This window comes from Rhipicephalus microplus, chromosome X (genome assembly GCF_043290135.1).
Source record: "Rhipicephalus microplus isolate Deutch F79 chromosome X, USDA_Rmic, whole genome shotgun sequence".
NCBI lineage: Eukaryota > Metazoa > Arthropoda > Arachnida > Ixodida > Ixodidae > Rhipicephalus > Rhipicephalus microplus.
The window spans coordinates 70,117,479-70,139,596 of record NC_134710.1 but is presented as its reverse complement, the minus strand read 5'-3'; the positions used below and the strand labels follow the sequence as shown (position 1 = coordinate 70,139,596).

Genomic DNA, 22,118 nt, shown 5'->3' with positions numbered 1-22,118 from the left:
TGAACTTGTTAAGCAACCACTACGTGGCCTAAAGAAAACAGGCGCAGTAGCTTGTGTGCCTTTAGTAGTGGATTACTGGCTTTAAGCCACAAAGTCGTTATGATAATTGCATGTTCTCGCGCCTGATTGAATGGGTGCTTGAATGATTACCGCAATATTTTATGTTTTATTGTGAAGCATGTGTACAGGCTGAGTGTGTGTATAAAGTATATGAAAGTTAATTTCACTGCATTTCCAAGCAGAGGAATTTATTTTGGGTTTAGAAAAAGTGGTTAACGATTTAGAGTGCTCAATAGGAATTCACAAGCAGGCACGTGGCCGTGTGCTAGATCATTCACTTGCCACGCAAACGCACCGGCTTCTATCTCAACTCTGGCCCAAAATTTTATCAATATTATTATTTATTTGCATCCTTCTTAGTTTTTCTGTTACGCATAAGACTATTTTTCGCTCCCAACCAACGATGCCGACACCTGAATTTCTGAGAAACGAGCTTTTTAACGCTGTCACGTGAAAATGCACTATATAGACGCATGGACTTTTTGACCACCTTGTGTCAATGGTAAGCAAAAAGTCCAGATTTTTTGGTCACGGTTGACATCAGGCGCAGTCCATGGAAAGAGTGTGGCAGCTTGGGCTAGTTGGTAGGACATGACGATAGTTATAGCACGAAAACAGAACGACGACAAAGAGACATGAAGGACACGTCTCTTTCATGTTCTTCTTGTCTCTTTATCGTCGTAACAGAAAAACTAAGAACGATGCAAATGAATAAATAATACTAATGATAAAATTTTGGGCCAGAGTTGAGATAGAAGCCGGTGCGTTTGCGTGGCAAGTAGAAGTTCTAACACACGGCCAAGTGCCTGCTTGTGAATTCCTATTGAGTACTCTGAATCGTTAACCACTTTTTCTAAACCCAAATAAACTTCCCCTGCTTGGAATTGCAGTTAAAGAAACTTTCATGCTTTACATACACACGCAGCCTGTACACATGCTTCACATTAAAACATAAAATATTGCGGTAATCATCAGTGGTACAAGCACCCATTCAATCAGGCGCGAGAACATGCTATTATCATAATGACTTCGTGGTTTAAAGTAAGTAACCCCCTACTAAAGGCACACAAGCTACTGCGCCTGTTTTCTTAAGGCCACGTAGTGGTTGCTTAACAAGTTCGAAGAAGTGTCATGCCTTCAGTATTTAAAGTATACGCCCTAGCAACAGAATATTGCTACCGCATTCAACTATTAAACACCTGAATGTGAAGCTTTGGGCCCCCAAAAAGTTTTTTTTTGCATTGCTTGTATTTATGGCGCTGTTTTATTTGCATCTGAGTAACAGCGAAAATTGTTTACCCTTTTTTAAACACGGCACAACGTCAGAATAAGTCGCAACTAGAGCCACTGAATATTCCACAGTGCTACAGCGACCTATCGACAGGATATGAACAGAAGACTTCACGTTAACACTGCTTCAATATTTTTAAGGCGTCGACTTTCACAGAAAATAATAACGGGCTCCAAATGGGTGTCAAAAGCACTGGCACTGTGTCATCTCTCTGTGGTCCGCCCCAATTTTCGCTGAACTCTTAACCTTTAAAGCTACACACCAACAAAACACAACCGAAGTTTTATTGATGCTTCAGTAAAGTAGGATGAAAATGACGCTTCAATATGACTTTATTAGCAATATTAGAAAAATGTATATATATAGCCCGACAGTTTCTATATACAGGCCATACAAATGGTTCAGATCATGTGGTCGCTGGCGAACAGGCTACAGAAGGCGTATTTCGTAGACCATTCGGCGCAGCATAGGATTCCCTGGCAGGCGAGGTATCTTGACTTGACAACGGCTCCGCTAAGGCGGTGAAAGTGAGTTCACTGGAACTACTTCCTTCTTCCAAGTCTTCCTCCGGCGATTGCGGCCGCTGTGGATCGTGTAGCCTCGATGTAGACGAAAGTGAGCACTTGGTAGGACACAGGAGCACGGCGCTTGCGGGACGAGGCGTAGTCATGCACTCTTTTCACGAGTGCCTGCATTGTGTTATGAACGTACATTTATTCTTTAACAAGGCCACCATAATATATGCAAAAGTGATGGAGACGATGTTTTGAGAAAACAAGATATGACATGCTATATTGGGTGCTGCATGTGGTTCAACGCAGTAGCGAAGCTTGTATGAACATTACTTATGCGTTGCTCAAGCGTCGAATATTAGGATGTCTGCTTTCTCAAGGCTCCCTGATTCAAAAGTTGGCACAATTGCGTCATATGTAAGTGATTCGCGTTAATGAGATTGATAACGGGACTAACCTGCTTCACGGGGGGATCTTGCGTGAGGCGTCCACATCGGATTGGCTCCTGCGATGTTGGTCGGGGTGTTGTTGCGCATGGTCGCCTATTTAGGGGCCGCTGCGTCGGAAACATCGTGGCCACGGCCTGCCACACCTTGCTGCGCCCGTCGAAGTCGTCCTCTCTCGGCGTCTTAGCTCTGCTCCGCCATCGCGTACTCGCCGTAAGGCACTCCATATTGCCTGGAAGCACTCTTGCTACCTCCTTCTTCAAAGGAATGGAAAGGTAACTGAGAGCAGCTCTGGTACGTAGCCTGGTTTCGTCGTAGCGGTCAGCGCTGACGACTCGTTTCCTGATTGGCTCCGCAGACGCCTTCAAACACGCGCTACGTGGCCTCGTTCCTCGCGCCCCACAGTTTGTTTGTTTGTTTGTTTGTTTGTTTGTTTGTATCCTCTAATCAGTGGCTCGTACCCACTCTGGGGGATTGGCCAAGAGAACATATAGTGTCATATGGACGATAACTGCATTATTGCTTACAACGAAAAAAAAACGGGTGGGGGGGAGTTGTATAGTGAATTGTTAAAAAAAAGAAAGAAACCAAAGATTTAGATTGTGAGAAAAAAGAATCAACAACAAAGTAGACACTAATATCTACAACTTGATTTTTGGAGCTGACCAGACAGCTGGTTTTGCCAAACACAATTAATTTGGTTTGTCACGGATTTATCCAGAATTGAAAATTACTTTTCGACCCATTTTTTTGAGTATCTGTTAACGTGGGCTTAATGTTGAAAAACGTTTAGAGTCTTGAATAAAATTACACACCGCATCGAATGCATCTCTGAGGCAATTTCCCAAAACAGAGGCATTAAAACTTAGAACATTTTCTGTGGTTAAATTTAAACCTAGCTTCGCAAATGGAATATCTAAAAGTCGTTTCCTAATTAATGCATAGTTACGACATGAGGCAAAATAATGTTCAATAGTTTCTGATTCTTCGCAGAACAGACAATGGGGTGAAAGTGTCAGACCAGCTCTGTGTAAACTAAAATTTAATGGGGGGACGCGGCACCGGAATCTGGAAATTATAATTTCAAGTTTTTTGGACGGACTCCACTGGGCTTTCCATGGAAATTTGAGGTGCTGATAATCAGTCCATTGTAAGATATTTTCTAAACTATCTGTAAAAATAGCGAATTTCCTATATCTAACCCCTGATAAGTATTCTACCTCGGGAAACACTGAAATTACTGGTCCATCGAGTGATGCTCGTGCCAAAGCATCTGCCAATTCATTTATTTGTAATACGCAGTGACCTGGGAACCACACTAATTTGAGGAGTTTTAAATGCGGCGCTGCTAATGTGTGAAACGCTGCTAGGGCACGAGATTGTTCAGAGGTTGTCAGAGCTGCACACACCGAGAGTGAGTCTGTTAGGATGATTGCACTGGTCTCGGTCGTAGGAATTTTACGAAGAGCTGAATAATAGCTACTAGCTCGGCTTCAAATATAGGAGTGAAATCTGGAAGCCTTACTGAAAAATACCAGCCGAGGAAATCAGACGCAATTCCTATGCCTGCCTTTTCATTGTTGATAGAAGCATCTGTAGTTATTACACAGAATCGGCCGTCTTCGTCGTCTTTGCCTCTCGCAGCTTTGGCCATCAGTGAGAGAATTCTTTCTTCTTTTCTGTAGTTTCGGAAATATTTCTTATATAAAAGTGAATATAGTGCTTAAATATATTAAAACAGCAATGATCAATGATAGTGTATGACCATAGATATATAAATGATTACGTATACATTTTTGTAAAAAGTAAGGTAAAAAAGTACTTTGTCATACTCTCGATGCTCTAAGCAGTTTCATTCTCGTCTCAAGCACGTTCAATCACTTTGATGAAGGTATAAATAAATCCAGAATGCTGTTTGACGGATAATTGCACACTCAATCATATGTTCTGGCAGCGCCCGGTGTTACGTAGCGCCAAGTTCAGCACAAAAACAGAGGACTTGGAGAGGGTCCTTGGAAGCTACCATCTCTCAACTGGCGGAGGGCCGTGGACTTCTTGTACGGGCGTGGGCGCAGCCAGCAACTCCAGTGGACCGCCCCTTCCGCGTTTCGTCGGGTGTGTGATCGAGAGCAGTACCAAACCAAGCCAATTTCATCTAACGTCATGCTAAATCCATGTATTGGCAGCCACAGTGCACAAGCTGGGGCTAAATATGTCCACAGGAACACCACTCTCCTCAGAGTGTACCATCTCCTGTGTAAAATTTTGCCTAATTGACTTCGCAGTTAGTTACTAATAGAGCAAAAGGAGGTGCCTGTAATTCTAATATTTTGTTATACAAGAGAGAAATGTGAATAGCCAACGCAGAGTTTTTTAACTTGTCAGGTAAATGGTCCCCATTCTGAGGTCCAGGGTGTGGGTTCGACTCTCGGTCATGGCGGCCGCTATTCGATGAAGGCAAGCCGCGGAAACACCCATGTACCTAGATTATGTTCCCGTTAAAGGATACCAAGGAAGCCTCAATTAATACCAAGTGTCCCACCGATACCTGCCTGACAAGGACATCATGGTTTTGACGCGTAAAATTACAAAAAGTATTCATTTATTTAAAATTTATGATAAACTAATTTTATACAGTGAATTAACGTGCTTGAGACGAGAATGAAACTGCTTAGAACATCGAGAGTGTGACAAAGTACTTTTTTACCTTACTTTTTACAAAAACTTATGCGTAATCATTTATATATCTATGGTCACAAACTATATTGAACATTGCTGTTTTAATATATTTAGGCACGATATTCACTTTTATATAACAAAAATTTACGAAAATCAGAGAAGAAGAAAGAATTCTCTCACTGACGGCCAAGGCTGTGAGAAGCAAAGACGACGAAGACGGCTCATTATGTGGGGCGCGAGGAACGAGGCCACGTAGCGCGTGTTTGAAGGCGTCTGCGGAGCCAATCAGAAAACGAGTCGTCAGCGCTGACTGTTCCGACGAAACCAGGCTGCTCCAGGACCTCTCAGTTGTCATTCCATGCCTTCGCAGAAGGCGGTAGCGAGAGTGCTTCCAGGCAAGATGGAGTGCCTTACGGCGAGTACGCGATAACGGAGCAGAGCTAAGACGCCGCGAGAAGACGACTTCGACGGGCGCAGCAAGGCGTGGCAGGCCGTGGCCACGATGTTTCCGACGCGGCGGCCCCCAAATGGGCGACCATGCGCAACAACACCCCTACCAACATCGCAGGAGCCAATGCGATGTGGACGTCTCGCGCAAGATGTCCCCGTGAAGCAGGTTAGCGCATTTATCAATCTCATTGACGCGAATCACTTACATATGACGCGATTGAGCTAAATTTTAAATCAGGCAGCCTTGAGAAAGCAGACATCCTAAGATTCGATGTTTGAGCAATGCATAAGTAATGTTCATACAAGCTTCGCTACTGCGTTGAACCACATGCAGCACCCAATATTGCATGTCATATCTTCTCTTTTCTAATTTCGTCTCCATAGATTTTGCTTATATCTTGGTGGCATTGGTAAAGAATAAATTTACGTTTTAACACCATGCAGGAACTCGTGAAAAGAGTGCACGACTACGCATCGTTCCGAAAGCGCCGTGCTCCTGTGTCCTACCAAGTGCTCACTTGCGTCTACATCGAGGCTAACGATCCACAGCGGCCGCAATCGCCGGAGGAAGACTTGGAAGGAGGAAGTAGTTCCAGTGAACTCACTTTCACCGCCTTAGCGGAGCCGTTGTCAAGTCAAGATAACTCGCCTGCCAGAGAATCCTATGCTGCGCCGAATGGTCTACGAAATACGCCTTCTGTAGCCCGTTCGCCAGCGACCACATGATCTGAACCATTTGTATGGCCTGTATATAGAAACTGTCGCGCTATATATATAAATTTTTCTAATATTGCTAATAAAGTCATATTGAAGCGTCATTTTCATCCTACTTTATTGAAGCATCTATAAAACTTCGGTTGTGTTTTGTTGGTTTGTAGCTTTAAAGGTGAAGAATTCAATGAAAATTGGGGCGGACCACAGAGAGATGACACAGTGCCAGTGCTTTTGACACCCATTTGCAGCCCGTTCTTATTTTCTGTGAAAGTCGACGCCTTAAAATTATTGAAGCAGTGTTAACGTGAAGTCTTCTGTTCATATCCTGTCGATAGGTCGCTGTAGCACTGTGGAATATTCAGTGGCTTTATTTACGACATATTCTGACGTTGTGCTGTGTTTAAAAAAGGGTAAACAATTTTCGTTGTTACTCAGATGCAAATGAAACAGCGCCATAAATACAAGCAATGCAAAAAAAAAAACTTTTGGGGGGCCTGAAGCTTCACATTTAGGTGTTTATTAGTTGAATGCACTAGGAATATTCTGTTGCTAGGGCGTACACTTTAAATACTGAAGGCATGACACTTCTTCGAACTTGTTAAGCAACCACTACGTGGCCTTAAGAAAACAGGCGCAGTAGCTTGTGTGCCTTTAGTAGGGGGTTACTGGCTTTAATCCACGAAGTCATTCTGATAATAGCATGTTCTTGTGCCTGATTGAATGGGTCCTTGTACCACTGATGATTACCGCAATGTTTTATGTTTTATTGTGAAGCATGTGTACAGGCTGCGTGTGTATGTAAAGCATGAAAGTTACTTTAACTGCATTTCCAAGCAGGGGAAGTTATTTTGGGTTTAGAAAAAGTGGTTAACGATTCAGAGTACTCAATAAGAATTCACAAGCAGGCACGTGGCCGTGTGTTAATACATCTACTTGCCACGCAAACGCACTGGCTTCTATCTCAACTCTGGCCCAAAATTTTATCATTATAATTATTTTTTATTTGCATCGTTCTTAGATGTTCTGTTACGAATAAGATTATTTTTCGCTCCCAGCCAACGATGCCGACACCAGAATTTCTGAGAAACGAGCTTTTTAACGCTGTCACGTGAAATTGCACTATATAGACGCATGGACTTTCTGACCACCTTGGGTCAATGCTAAGCAAAAACTCCAGATTTTTTGGTCACAGTTGACATCAGGCGTAGTCCATGGTAGGACTGTGGCAGTTTGGGCTACTTGGTAGGATATGACGATAGTTTTAGCACGAAAACAGAACGACGTTAAAGAGACAAGAAGGACACGTGTCTTTCATATTATTGTTGTCTCTTTATCGTCATTCGGTTCTCGCGCTATAACTATCGCCATGGTAGGAGGCATGCAACCGTCAACCTATCAATTGTGAAAGGGACGGCGCTTTCTTGCCGCGCGCGACTGCCAAAAATGCTTACACTGCGAAGCCGATGCCCAAAATTGTTGCCGCTCGGTTCGTCGTAGTCCGCAAGCTCTGTTCTTTCGCTCGAATGATGCTCGAGATTGGTGCAGTGTGGCAGCGCATGAGCACGGACACGGGGTTTTATTTCACATTTTGCAGGCTTCCTTCAGCGCCGGAAAAAATTAGCGCGCAACATGTACAGCTTGATCGATCTTTTTGGAATGCCTTCTGTGACGAAACGAAACGCACTTGGCCTTAAAATGGATATTAAAAACTTTGCATGATTGATCTCAATTAACTACAGCAGCACAATATAAAGTCATACTCTGCCAAGGCGGCGCCTGCCATATATATATATATATATAATTATATATATATATATATATATATATATATATATATATATATATATATATATATATATATATATATATATATATATATTGATATTAGTGTATGAGGAACATATAGTGTAAACTAAGAGCTCGTGTTTATTGTGTTTAACAAAAAATAACGAGATCTAACAGAAGACAATAATGCCAAGGAATATATAGGTTAATATACTGGACCAAATATTAACTTAAATATGAAGAAAGAAAAGTGGGTGAAAAGATATTGTCCCGTGGGCAGGAACCCAACTTGCGACGTTAGAATAACGCGTTCGATGCTCTACCACTGTCCTACCATGCAACTATCCCCCTAACCACGTTATTCGGTTTTATATGCGAATTTAAACGTAAGAGTGTCAGTCAGCGCCCCCAGTAGCCTAGCCTTGGACACGAGTGTGGAACACTCTTTTGAGCCTGTTTGGCGTCACGTAGCATGTGAACTTATTGCGAGCGGGCAGTTCACCAATGGTATCTCGTATACACCCACTCTTATTTCTCCATATTTACATTACAATTCGGTGTAAAATCTTCCCCTATAACCGAGCGAGTTTACGTATAAACACTTGTTATTATACAAAAAGCGTTAGCCGAAACAAGCTGGTTCAGCCAGGAATCCGGCAAGCACGAGCCACACGGACGTCAACGTCTTTTTTCACGCTGGCACAGAGCTTGCGCCACTATGCTCCTGTAATATATATATATTTATTTTTTGCACAAAATGCACGTGCTATGCGAATTTGATGAGGTGTAAGCCTCAGAAGTGAAACTTCACTATGTATCACTGGAATGTGCTTAATTTAGCCACCTGGACCCAAAAACCTTACCTTGATTTTGTGTTGTATGGCCACTCGTTTGTGTGTGCTTTTTCAATTTTATATCTTTTGCACAAAATGCACGTGCCATGCGTAGGTGGAAGTCCGCACACGGACATGTGGTCTTTTTACAACTTATCACTATGGAGCAATCATCGGTATATCATGTGTTGTTTGACCACTGGTTCATGCGTGCATTTTTTCCTTTTTCTTTCTCTCTCTTTCTTTCTCTCAGCTGGTCTATGTGTGCACTTCTTTTCTCTCTCTCTCTCTCTTTCGTTCTCCCGGCTGGACGATGGCATGAAAGCGCATCGGAGCCTACTAAATTTTGTCTGATGAAGATCGGTCTCCGATCGAAACAGCATTAAGCCGTTTCTTTAGTAGTGTATACCTAGCTATTTTCGTCTCTGTCTCATATATATATATATATATATATATATATATATATATATATATATATATATATATATATATATATATATATATATATATATATAGCATTTTATATATATTGAAGGTATGGGATATGGCACAACGGGTGCGTCGTCAACAAGGATAAATATATTTATTTCCCAACAGTTTCGGGAGGGGTCCTCCCTTCTTCAGTGGATGAGTTGTACTGACATGAACTTCCAAACTTCGTTGCTGCTGCGTCCCTCTCGCCTTGAAAGATGTTTGTTAGAGTGAGAGGAAAACTAAAAGATGAAAGAAAAAAGGGAAGAAAAAAGACGAAAACAAAAAAAAGAAAAAGAAAGAAAAGAAAGAAAGTAAAAAAGAGGAAGAACCACTGTCAACACTGAGAATGAAACCAACTGTCCGTGTACGTCCACATCCGGTTCTTATCACTTGATGGTCAGTTCTCGACGTGTGTCGGGCCACCCAAGATTGTCGCCGCGGTGGCGGGAGGGGTCCGTGACGGGGTGCGTAAAAAAAGGATTCACTTAATGGGTCGGAAGGCGCTTTACTATTAATCTTCGTCTGTTTCCATTCAATGGTCATCAAGTGGTAGGCAAACATAAACACTTTGTATGTGCATGTGAAAAAAAGAAAAAAAGGAAAGAAGAAGAAAAACAAAAAAAAACAAGAAAAAACAGTGTACACGTACGAGTCAGTCAGAAAAAACAAGCATGGTCTCCAGCCATCAATCTTTGTCACCAATTTCCTCCTGGCTTACTTCTCGGAGGCAGGAGAGTCTTCCGGGGTCCTCGTTGATGCCGGCTACTAATGTTCGAAATTTGAAAATAAAATATGCCTCACGCTGTTCGCGCTCGCGTCTGTTTGAGAAACCGGACTGCAAAAGAGTTACGCTGATATTTTCAAAACTGTGGTTTGGCAGGCGCAGATGTCTAGATAAAGGTAGTTTCGGCAGTGAAGTGGCATAGCACCGGTGAATATTGAACCGCAGCCGAAATGGCGTGTCTGTTTGGCCGATATATTCTTGTCCACAGATGTTGTAATGTAGCATGTATATTACGTGTCTGGAGTCACAATTAAGGCTGTCATGGAGAATTTCAAATCCGAGAAGTTCGCTTTGGATTCACGTGTTGTGACCATCTGTGGGCACACCTTGCATCGAGCTTTTCTGCAGGGATGGCACCCTGATTGAATTTTGGGGGTGTTTGTTTTTGCTCTGACAAGAATGTTCTTCAGATTTTTATCCCTGCGGTACACCACGTGAGGTGGCTTCGCGAAAATAGAAGTTTGTCGTTTGCTTTGTCGATTATGTTCAAATGGCGGGAAAGGATGTTGTTGAATCGTGGCGCTTATGAGGAGTAAGTTAGTACAAGGTTCGTTTGGGAAGTCGTTTTAAACACTTTGTTTGGTCCCTTAATTATATCATTCCTGTTCACGTTGCGAGCACGTAGTATGACATCGTCCATAATGTCTTCCGGATAATTTTGTTTCAATAAGGAATGCTTTAGGTGTTCTGCGTGCCTGTCAAATTCCCGCATATCGGTGCATATTCTTCGGTACCGATAGGCCTGAGAATATGGAATACCCGTTTTGCAATGCTTTGGGTGGTTGCTGTTGAAATGTATGTACCTTTGATAGTCTGTAGGCTTTTTGTAAATGTTTGTTGACAAGCGGTCCTTTTTGACCGTGACAGTGACGTCCAAGAAGTTAATGCTAGTTTTGGAAATTTTGTGGGGGAATTTAATTGACGGGTGGCACTTGTTAAAATCCTCTATGAAGCGGAAAAAACTTCCCTCATTGCCGTACAAGAACGCCAGGGAACACCCGCACCACAACCTAACTTTGAGGAGAAAAATGGGAACTCGAAACTACAGTGCAATCCTAATCAAAACACCCTTACTCTCGAATATGACGCTCACACTCTCATGCTATGCACGTGATAGCCAAGAGCAGCCAATAACTTATGAGAAAAATGTCCTCAATCTGTCCAACACAACGCTCACACCCACTCAGCTTCAACTTTTGTCGAGAGGCTTAACCTTTTGTCTATGATCCGGTAGATTTAATGAATTTGAACTGTACCAAGACCTCGATAACTTTCCGCGTAATCTCCGCCTCTGTGAATCATCTGTGAACCGGACTGCAAAAGAGTTACGCTGATATTTTCAAAACTGTGGTTTGGCAGGCGCAGATGTCTAGATAAAGGTAGTTTCGGCAGTGAAGTGGCATAGCACCGGTGAATATTGAACCGCAGCCGAAATGGCGTGTCTGTTTGGCCGATATATTCTTGTCCACAGATGTTGTAATGTAGCATGTATATTACGTGTCATGATCGCAAGGACTGTACGGACGAGAATAGATTGATTGGTGGTGACAAATCATGGTGTCCAGGTGAGCAGAGGGACAAACACCTCGATATGTATATATCAGCAGTTCAAAAAGATATCATCAAAGCGTATGAAAAAAATCGTATGAAAAATCTTAAAACAACATATCAAAGTAAGAACGAAGGGCACTCGATGAACTATGAAAAAACACTGAAATTACCATCAAACCGGCTGATAAAGGGGGCTGCATAGTAATTCTAAACACGTCGGACTACTTAAAGGAAGGGGAACGACAACTATCAGACCCAAAATTCTACAATGAACTTCCAACGGACCCGACTCCCGAATTTGAAAGGGAGATAAAAGTAACCCTAAATAATCTCCGCCGGGACGCGAAAATTACCAGCAAAATGTTAAAAGCAATGTTACCGGCCCATGCTGTTGCCGGTCGATTCTATTTGCTCCCCAAGATACACAAGGAAGGCAATCCGGGATGTCCGATAGTATCCAGTAACAGCACATCAACAGAAAATATATCAGAATTCACCAATTTTTTAAAAACAACATCTCCCCAAATTTTCCCTATTACCTAAAGGACACAAATCACTTCATCTGCGAAACTTCAAGTCTCGACATCCCAGGCGGTAGTTTTCTGATGACCATGGACGTCTGCTACCTGAACACCAACATACCCCACCATGACGGAATAGCGGCTATGGTTTCTGAATATGTAAAATCTGATTCATCAACGAATGTAAATGGCGAGGTACTGTTTACACTTCTTGAACTTGTACTAAATTAAAACCATTTTGAGTTCAATGGCAAGCATTTCCTTCAGGTCAGTGGCACTGCAAGGGGCACGAAAATGGCCCCAAACTTCGCGAGCACCTTTATGGCTTCACTTGAAATCCCATTCATGGAGCGACGCACCTTGAAACCTTTCTACTACAGAAGAAACTTGGACGATATTTTTATGATATGGAACCACGATGAGGGGAGTTTTTTCCGCTTCATAGAGGATTTTAACAAGTGCCACCCGTCAATTAAATTCCCCCACAAAATTTCCAAAACTAGCATTAACTTCTTGGACGTCACTGTCACGGTCAAAAATGACCGCTTGTCAACAAACCTTTACAAAAAGCCTACAGACCATCAAATGTACCTACATTTCAACAGCAGCCACCCAAAGCATTGCCCGACGGGTATTCCATATTCTCAGGCCTATAGGTACCGAAGAATATGCACCGATAGGCGGGAATTTGACAGACACAAAGAACACCTAAAGCATTCTTTATTGAAACAAAATTATCCGGAAGACATTATGAACGATGTCATACTACGTGCTCGCAACGTGAACAGGAATGATATAATTAAGGGACCAAACAAAGTGTTTAAAACGACTTCCCAAACGAAACTTGTACTAACTTACTCCTCATAAGCGCCAACATTCAACAACATCCTTTCCCGCCATTTGAACATAATGGACAAAGCAAACGACAAACTTCTATTTTCGAGAAGCCACCTCACGTGGTGTACCACAGGGATAAAAATCTGAAGAACATTCTTTTCAGAGCAAAAACAAACACCCCCAAAATTCAATCAGGGTGCCATCCCTGCAGAAAAGCTCGATGCAAGGTGTGCCCACAGATGGTCACAACACGTGAATCCAAAGCGAACTTCTCGGATTTCAAATTCTGCATAACTGAAAGCCTTAATTGTGACTCCAGTAACGTAATATACATGCTACATTACAACATCTGTGGACAAGAATATATCGGCCAAACAGACACGCCATTTCGGCTGCGGTTCAATATTCACCGGTGCTATGCCACTTCACTGCCGAAGCTACCTTTATCTAGACATCTGCGCCTGCCAAACCACAGTTTTGAAAATATCAGCGTAACTCTTTTGCAGTCCGGTTTCTCAAACAGACGCGAGCGCGAACAGCGTGAGGCATATTTTATTTTCAAATTTCGAACATTAGTAGCCGGCACCAACGAGGACCCCGGAAGACTCTCCTGTCTCCGAGAAGTAAGCCAGGAGGAAATTGGTGACAAAGATTGATGGCTGGAGACCATGCTTGTTTTTTCTGACTGACTCGTACGTGTACACTGTTTTTTCTTGTTTTTTTTTTGTTTTTCTTCTTCTTTCCTTTTTTTCTTTTTTTCACATGCACATACAAAGTGTTTATGTTTGCCTACCACTTGATGACCATTGAAGGGAAACGGACGAAGATTAATAGTAAAGCGCCTTCCGACCCATTAAGTGAAACCTTTTTTTACGCACGCCGTCACGGACCCCTCCCGCCACCGCGGTGACAATCTTGGGTGGCCCGACACACGTCGAGAACTGACCAGCAGGTGATAAGAACCGGATGTGGACGTACACGGACAGTTGGTTTCATTCTCAGTGTTGACAGTGGTTCTTCCTTTTTTTTACTTTCTTTGTTTTCTTTCTTTTTCTTTTTTTTGTTTTCGTCCTTTTTCTTCCCTTTCTTTCTTTCTTCTTTTAGTTTTCCTCTCACTCTAACAAACATCTTTCAAGGCGAAAGGGACGCGGCAGCAACGAAGTCTGGAAGTTCATGTCAGTACAACTCAATATATATATATATATATATATATATATATATATATATATATATATATATATGAGAGAGACGAAAATAGGTAGGTATACACTACTAAAAAAACGGCTTAATGCTGACGTTTCGATCGGAGACCGATCTTCATCAGACAAAATTTAGTAGGCTCCAATGCGCTTTCATGCCATCGTCCAGCCGGGAGAACGAAAGAGAGAGAGAGAGAAAAGAAGTGCGCACATAGACCAGCTGAGAGAAAGAAAGAGAGAGAAAGAAAAAGGAAAAAATGCACACATGAACCAGTGGTCAAACAACACATGATAAGTTGATGATTGCTCCATAGTGATGTCCGTGTGCGGACTTCCACCTACGCATGGCACGTGCATTTTGTGCAAAAGATATAAAATTGAAAAAGCACACACAAACGAGTGGCCATACAACATAAAATCAAGGTAAGGTTTTTGGGTCCAGGTGGCTAAATTAAGCACATTCCAGTGATACATAGTGAAGTTTCACTTCTGAGGCCTACACCTCATCAAATTCGCATAGCACGTGCATTTTGTGCAAAAAATAAATAAATATATATATATATATATATATATATATATATATATATATATATATATATATATATATATATATATATATATATATATATATATATATATATATATATATATATATATATATATATATATATATATATATATATATATATATATATATATATATATATATATATTACAGGAGCATAGTGGCGCCAGCTCTGTGCCAGCGTGAAAGAAGACGTTGACGTCCGTGTGGCTCGTGCTTGCCGGATTCCTGGCTGAACCAGCTTGTTTCGGCTAACGCTTTTTGTATAATAACAAGTGTTTATACGTAAACTCGCTCGGTTATAGGGCAAGAGTTTACACCGAATTGTAATGTAAATATGGAGAAATAAGAGTGGGTGTATACGAGATACCATTGGTGAACTGCCCGCTCGCAATAAGTTCACATGCTACGTGACGCCAAACAGGCTCAAAAGAGTGTTCCACACTCGTGTCCAAGGCTAGGCTACTGGGGGCGCTGACTGACACCCTTACGTTCATATTCGCATATAAAACCGAATAATGTGGTTAGGGGGATAGTTGCATGGTAGGACAGTGGTAGAGCATCGAACGCGTTATTCTAACGTCGCAAGTTGGGTTCCTGCCCACGGGACAGTATCTTTTCACCCACTTTACTTTCTTTATATTTAAGTTACAATCTGGTCCAGTATATTCCCCTACATATTCCTTGGGATTATTGTCTTCTTTAGATCTCATTATTTTGTGTAAAACCCAATGAAAACGAGCTCTATGTATACACTACGTTCCTCAGACATTTGTATATATATATATATATATATATATATATATATATATATATATATATATATATATATATATATATATATATATATATATATATATATATATATATATATATATATATATATATATATATATATATATGGCAGGCGCCGCCTTGGCAGAGTATGACTTCTATATTGTGCTGCTGTAGTTAATTGAGATCGATTATGCACAATTTGTAATATCCATTTTAGGACCAAGTGCGTTTCGTTTCGTCACAGAAGGCATTCCAAAAAGATCGATCAAGCTGTAGATGTTGCGCGATAATTTTTTCCGGCGCTGAAGGAAGCCTGCAAAATGTGAAATAAAACCCCGTGTCCGTTCTCATGCGCTGGCACACTGCACCAATCTCGAGCATCCTTCGAGCGAAAGAACAGAGCTTGCGGACTACGACGAACCGAGCGGCAACAATTTTGGGCATCGGCTTCGCAGTGTAAGCATTTTTGGCAGTCGCGCGCGGCAAGAAAGCGCCGTCCCTTTCACAATTTGCGGCGGCTGCAGTTCCGATGGAGGCGGAAATGTTGTAGGCCCGTGTGCTCAGATTTGGGTGCACGTTAAAGAACCCCAGGTGGTCGAAATTTCCGGAGCCCTCCACTACGGCGTCTCTCATAATCATATGGTGGTTTTGGGACGTTAAACCCCACATATCAATCCTTTCACAATTGATAGGTTGACGGTTGCACGCCTCCTACCATCGCGATAGTTATAGCGCGAGAACCGAATGACGATAAAGAGACAAGAAGAACATGAAAGACACGTGTTCTTGTCTCTTTGTCGTCGTTCTGTTTTCGTGCTAAAACTATCGTCATGTCCTACCAAGTAGCCCAAACTGCCACAGTCCTACAATGGACTACGCCTGATGTCAACTGTGACCAAAAAATATGGAGTTTTTGCTTATCATTGACCCAAGGTGGTCAGAAAGTCTATGCGTCTATATAGTGCAATTTCACGTGACAGCGTTAAAAAGCTCGTTTCTCAGAAATTCAGGTGTCGGCATCGTTGGCTGGGAGCGAAAAATAATCTTATGCGTAACAGAAAAACTAAGAACGATGCAAATAAATAAATAATAATAATGATAAAACTTTGTGTCAGAGTTGAGATTGAAGCCGGCGCGTTTGCGTGGCAAGTAGATGTTCTAACACACGGCCACGTGCCTGCTTGTGAATTCGTATTGAGTACTCTGAATCGTTAACCAATTTTTCTAAACCCAAAATAACTTCCTCTGCTTGGAGATGCAGTTAAAGTAACTTTCATGCTTTACATACACACGCAGCCTGTACACATGCTTCACATTAAAACATAAAATATTGCGGTAATCATCAGTGGTACAAGCACCCATTCAATCAGGCGCGAGAACATGCTATTATCATAACGACTTCGTGGTTTAAAGTAAGTAACTTCCTACTAAAGGCACACAAGCTACTGCGCCTGTTTTCTTAAGGCCACGTAGTGGTTGCTTAACAAGTTCGAAAAAGTGTCATGCCCTCATTATTTGAAGTATACGCCCTAGCAATAGTAATTTCCTACCGCATTCAACTAATAAACTCCGAAATGTGAAGCTTTGGGCCCCCCAAAATGTTTTTTTGCATTGCTTATGTTTAAGACGCTGTTTTATTTTCATCTGAGTAACAGCAAAAATTGTTTACCCTGCTCTAAACACAGCACAACGTCAGAATATGTCGCAACTAGAGCCATCGAATATTCCATAGTGGTACAGTGACCTATCATTAGGATATGAACAGAAAACTTCACGTCAACACTGCTTCAATATTTTTAAGCCGTCGACTTCCGCAGGAAATAAGAATGGGTGGCAAATGGGTGACACGAGCACTGGCACTGTGTCATCTCTCTGTGGTCCGCCCCAATTCGTGCTGAACTCTTCACCTTTAAAGCGACGCACCAAGAAAACACAGCCGAAGTATTATTGATGCTTTAATAAAGTAGGATCAAAATGACGCTTCAATATGACTTTATTAGCAATATTAGAAAAATATATATATATAGCCCGACAGTTTCTATATGCAGGCCATACAAATGGTTCAGGTCATGGGGACGCTGGCGAACAGGCTACAGAAGGCGTATTTCATAGACCGTTCGGCGCAGCATAGGATTCCCTGGCAGGCGAGTTATCTCTTGACAACGGCTCCGCTAAGGCGGTTAAAGCGAGTTCACTGGAACTACTTCCTCCTTCCAAGTCTTCCTCCGGCGATTGCGGCTGCTGTGGATCGTGTATAGCCTTGATGTAGACGCAAGTGAGCACTTGGTAGGACACAGGAGCACGGCGCTTTCGGAACGATGCGTAATCGTGCACTCTTATCACGAGTTCCTGCATGGTGTTAAGAACGTACATTTATTCTCTACCAAGGCCACCATAATATATGCAAAAGTGATGGAGACGAAGTTTTGAGAAAAGAAGATATGACATGCAATATTGGGTGCTGCATGTGGTTCAACGCAGCAGCGAAGCTTGTATAAACATTACTTATGCGTTGCTCAAGCGTCGAATCTTAGGATGTCTGCTTTCTCAAGGCTCACTGATTCAAAAGTTTGGACAATCGCGTCATATGTAAGTGATTCTCGTTAATGAGATTGATAACGGGGCTAACCTGCTTCACGGGGGGATCTTGCGCGAGACGTCCACATCGGATTGGCTCCTGCGATGTTGCCATGATTGTTGTCACGGAGCGTTTTCTTTTCGGGGGCCGTGTGGCCATGGACTGCCAAACCTTGCGGCTTCTATCGAAGTCGTGTTCTCGCAGCATCTTAGCTCTGCTCCGCCATCGTGTACTCGCCGTATGGCACTCCATCTTGCCTGGAAGCACTCTTGCTACCACCTTCTTCGAAGCGATTGAATGGTAACTCAGAGCTGCTGGGGTACGTAGCCTGGTTTCGTCGTTGCAGTCAGCGCTGACGACTCGTTTTCTGATTGGCTCCACAGACGCCTTCCAACACGCGCTACGTGACCTCGTTCCTCGCGCTCCACATGATGATGATGATGATGATGATGATGATGATGATGATGATGATGATTCCAATGCTATGGCTCGTACCCACTCAGAGGGATCAGCCAAGAATCGATGACTTAATTCAAAAAGATTTTTTTTTATTTTTAAAGATCGAAACCACCCACCAGAAAAAAGAAAGAAAAAAGAACAGACACCCTAGGCAGAATGAAAGGAGTGCAATAGTTGTTTGTCACTCGTTCAGATAAGACAATTATTCATTATCTTGAATAAGAATCAGCATGGTTAAACAATGCTCTTGTGTTCGTTGGAATTTGTTTTTTTTTTTTGCACGAGTGATAATCACGCAATTAAAAGCCTAATTCTTTTACTTTCTTTAAGGTACTTGCAAACTGCATAGAAAATGTTCTCGTGGCTGAATGCCAGATCGTATGCACCGAAGGAATGTATGTTTTCTATAGTGAAATTCAGCCCCAGGCTAGCGAATGGGAGGACTAAGAATGTTTTCCTGAGCAATGTGTATCGCGATATGATAAAAAATAGTGCTCTATTGTTTCCAATTCTGAACAAAAGTTGCATAGTGGTGATATCGCCAGACCAGCCCTATGTGAATAGAAATTGAACGGGGGACACGACATCGAAATCTGGTTATAATGGTTTCCAACTGTCTTGTAGGACACCAATGCATTTTTCATGGCAATCTTAAGTGAGTAAATTCTGGTGTTGACAATATTGTTTCCATGGCGTCTGCACTATCGTAAGCTTTCTGTATGTTGTCGCAGTTATAGTTGCCACTTCGGGAAGGACTGATAGTACTGGCCCTTCCTATGCTGCTCGTGCTAGAGAGTCGGCGATTTCATTTACTTCTAAGCCGCAATGACCGGGTACCCTTACTAATATCAATAGCTGCAGCTGAGGAGGAACTAGCATAAGGAGCATCTTTAAGGCCATCGATTTTGTTGACGCCGTAATCGACGTACATACTGACAGGTAATCCGTGATTATGATCGCATTAGCGGCATTCAAAGGTAGCTTTCGCAGCGCTAGAACCATTGCCAACAGCTCAGCTTCAAAAACTGGGGTAAAATTCGGTAATCTTAATGAAAAAGACCAGTCAAGCGAATGGGAGTATATACCTACACCTGTCTTTTCATTCATTACTGACGCATCTGTGGCTATAATACTATTCGTTTCTGCGTGTGCAGGATAATCCTGCAGTCGGCTATTTAAGACACTATAGGATTGTAATTTGGGCTTAGAGCGAAAAATCTCATCGAATTCTATCTTAAGAATGTGATTTGTAACCTGCGCCGCAATCACATCTCGAATTTTTACAGTTAACCTATCTAGTTGTTTCTGGACAAAAGCAATTTGAGGTGTTCTAAAGTGTGGCCAATGAGCAAGAAAAAAGCTGTCTGGGTCATTTATAAAATCATACTCAGATCGTCTTGGCGCATAGCTATAAAACTTCAGAAGCGTCTGAACCGTTAGGATACGAAAACGGCAAGGCAATGTAGGTAATCGTGCTTCCTGATACAAAACATTGTTTGTTACAAACCTCGGAAGTCCTAGACACAATCTCAAGGCTTCTCGTTGCAGCATAACCAGAGGCTTTATTTTATAAGCAGGGCCACCTGAGAACAATACGCGCCCAAATTCTAGGATTGGTCGCATATACATTTTATAGATCATAATCAGCCGTCTTCGTCGTCTTTGCCTCTGACAGCCTTGGCCATCAGTGAAAGAATTCTTTCTTCTTTTCTGTTATTTCGTAAACATTTGTTATATAAAAGTGAATATAGTGCTTAAATATATTAAAACAGCTCAACATGTTCAACGTGTACGAACATGTTCAATGATAGTGTATGACCATAGATATATAGATGATTACGTATAAATTTTTGTAAAAAGTAAGGTAAAAAAGTACTTTGTCACATTCTCGGTGCTTCAAGCAGTTTTATTCTCGTCTCAAGCACGTTTAAACACTTTGATGAAGGTATAAATAAATCCAGGATGCTGTTTTATGGATAATTGCACACTCACTCATACGTTCTGGCAGCGCCCGGTGTTACGTAGCGCCAAGTTCAGCACAAAACAGAGGACTTGGAGATGGCCCTTAGAAGCTACCATCTCTCAACTGGCGGAGGGCCGTGGACTTATTGTACGGGCGTGGGCGCAGCCAGCAACTCCAGTGGACCGCCCCTTCCGCGTTTTGTGGGTTGTGTGATCGGGGGTTTCCAGGACCAAATAAAGCAAATTTCATCTCATCTCACGCTAAATCCATGTATTGGCAGCTACACTGCTCAAGCTGGGGCTAAATATGTGCACAGGAAAATCACTCTCCTCAGAGTTTACCATCTCCTGTTGAAAATTTTGCCTAATTGACTTCGCAGTTAGTTACTAATAGAGAAGGAGGAGGTGCCTGTAATTCTAATATTTTTTTTATATAATAGAGAAATATGAATACCACTGAGAAGTTCTGTAACTTGTCAGGTGAAGGGCCCCACATCTGAGCTTCAGGGTGTGGGTTCGACTATCCGTCATGGCGGCCGCTATTCGATGAAGGCAAACCGCGGAAACACCCGTGTACCTAGATTAAGTTCCCGTTAAAGGATACCAAGGAAGCCTCAATAACACCAAATCTCCCACCGAGTCTTGCCTGATAATGACATCATGGTTTTGAAGCGTAAACTCACAGAAATAATTATTCATTTGAAATTTCTGAAACATCTGATTGGATACGTTTTTTCTGTTCCAAGTCTAAGATGCATACTGCACGCCATAGTGAGGGACTCAGGCTTAGTTTAGACCACATGGCGTTATTTGCAAAGTCATGCAGTTCCTGGTAATACACAACTCACAAATTCAGTATCATGTCAACAGTTATGTCTGATGCACTGCTTGCGTTATAATGCACGTTCAAAATGTTGGTATTGTCGCAAATGACTTTGAAATTACCCGCATGGCCGAATTCAACTCCGTAGTTGGAATTTCACCCTCAGTTAAATAATGTGGTTTGTCCCAAAGTGACTCAGGCTGCGAGACGCCGTAGTTGAGAGCTTCCGACCATTTCGTGCACTCTCGCACACCGCACAGTACGCGGCACGAGCCTCTACGCTCTCCTCCGTCGAAATGCAACCGCTGTGGTCGGGATCGACCATCGGCTTTCAGGCCGGATTCCGAGCACCGTAAACGAAGAGCCAACGCGTCGGCCGTTATTCCCTGTAAGTATTATGGTAGCTTGAGAGTAACTACCTGCCGGCATAGTGTATTATAAATGAATAATATTTGCTAGGGATATTCCCGCAAAATCCATGCGCTAATGCCACTGGAGGTTATGCAAGAATAGCAACAAAAAAAACTCGATGACTCATTTATCGTGAGAAGAAGTAGAAAGCGTGGGAAAAATCCCGTAAACACTGTTTCGAATTATAAGATGCGAGTGACTCTTCAATCATAATTTATTACCAGTATTGAAGTCCACTAAAATTTCATAGTTTGAAAACACCAGCGATACAAATTATTTGGATACTCGCGTCATTCTTGACCAATCGAAAAATCAGCCTGTTTACAAAGCAATTCACTTCAGCGCAGAAAGCCCTGGTTGATGTGGACTTCTCACGGCGAGAACTCGCGCGGACAGCCTGTGAAACT

General features: G+C 42.2%; 2 protein-coding genes across 2 annotated transcripts; one reads left to right on the top strand and one right to left on the bottom strand.

The window, feature by feature from the left end:
* Nucleotides 1-1,666: 1,666 nt before the first annotated feature.
* Nucleotides 1,667-2,568, bottom strand: LOC142776872 (uncharacterized). The gene is made up of 2 exons (XM_075881210.1): nt 2,321-2,568; nt 1,667-2,040 (listed from the first exon to the last, which is right to left on the bottom strand). The coding sequence occupies exons 1-2, from the start codon at nt 2,534-2,536 to the stop codon at nt 1,894-1,896; spliced, it is 363 nt and encodes a 120-aa protein (XP_075737325.1). The 5' UTR covers nt 2,537-2,568; the 3' UTR covers nt 1,667-1,893.
* Nucleotides 2,569-5,249: 2,681 nt separating this feature from the next.
* On the top strand, nt 5,250-6,245 carry LOC142776871 (uncharacterized). Its single transcript, XM_075881209.1, has 2 exons — nt 5,250-5,604; nt 5,883-6,245. Exons 1-2 carry the CDS (start codon nt 5,491-5,493, stop codon nt 6,162-6,164), a joined length of 396 nt encoding a protein of 131 aa, XP_075737324.1. The 5' UTR covers nt 5,250-5,490; the 3' UTR covers nt 6,165-6,245.
* Nucleotides 6,246-22,118: the final 15,873 nt, after the last annotated feature.

What these genes read in the sequence shown, in the direction of transcription:
- LOC142776871 (XM_075881209.1), top strand. Translation starts at nt 5,491, where the DNA reads ATGTTTCCGACGCGGCGGCCCCCAAATGGGCGACCATGCGCAACAACA. An exon ending in AAGATGTCCCCGTGAAGCAG is followed by an intron (nt 5,605 to 5,882) that starts GTTAGCGCATTT and finishes AACACCATGCAG; the next exon opens with GAACTCGTGAAAAGAGTGCA.
- LOC142776872 (XM_075881210.1), bottom strand. Translation starts at nt 2,536, where the DNA reads ATGGAGTGCCTTACGGCGAGTACGCGATGGCGGAGCAGAGCTAAGACG. An exon ending in AAGATCCCCCCGTGAAGCAG is followed by an intron (nt 2,041 to 2,320) that starts GTTAGTCCCGTT and finishes AACACAATGCAG; the next exon opens with GCACTCGTGAAAAGAGTGCA.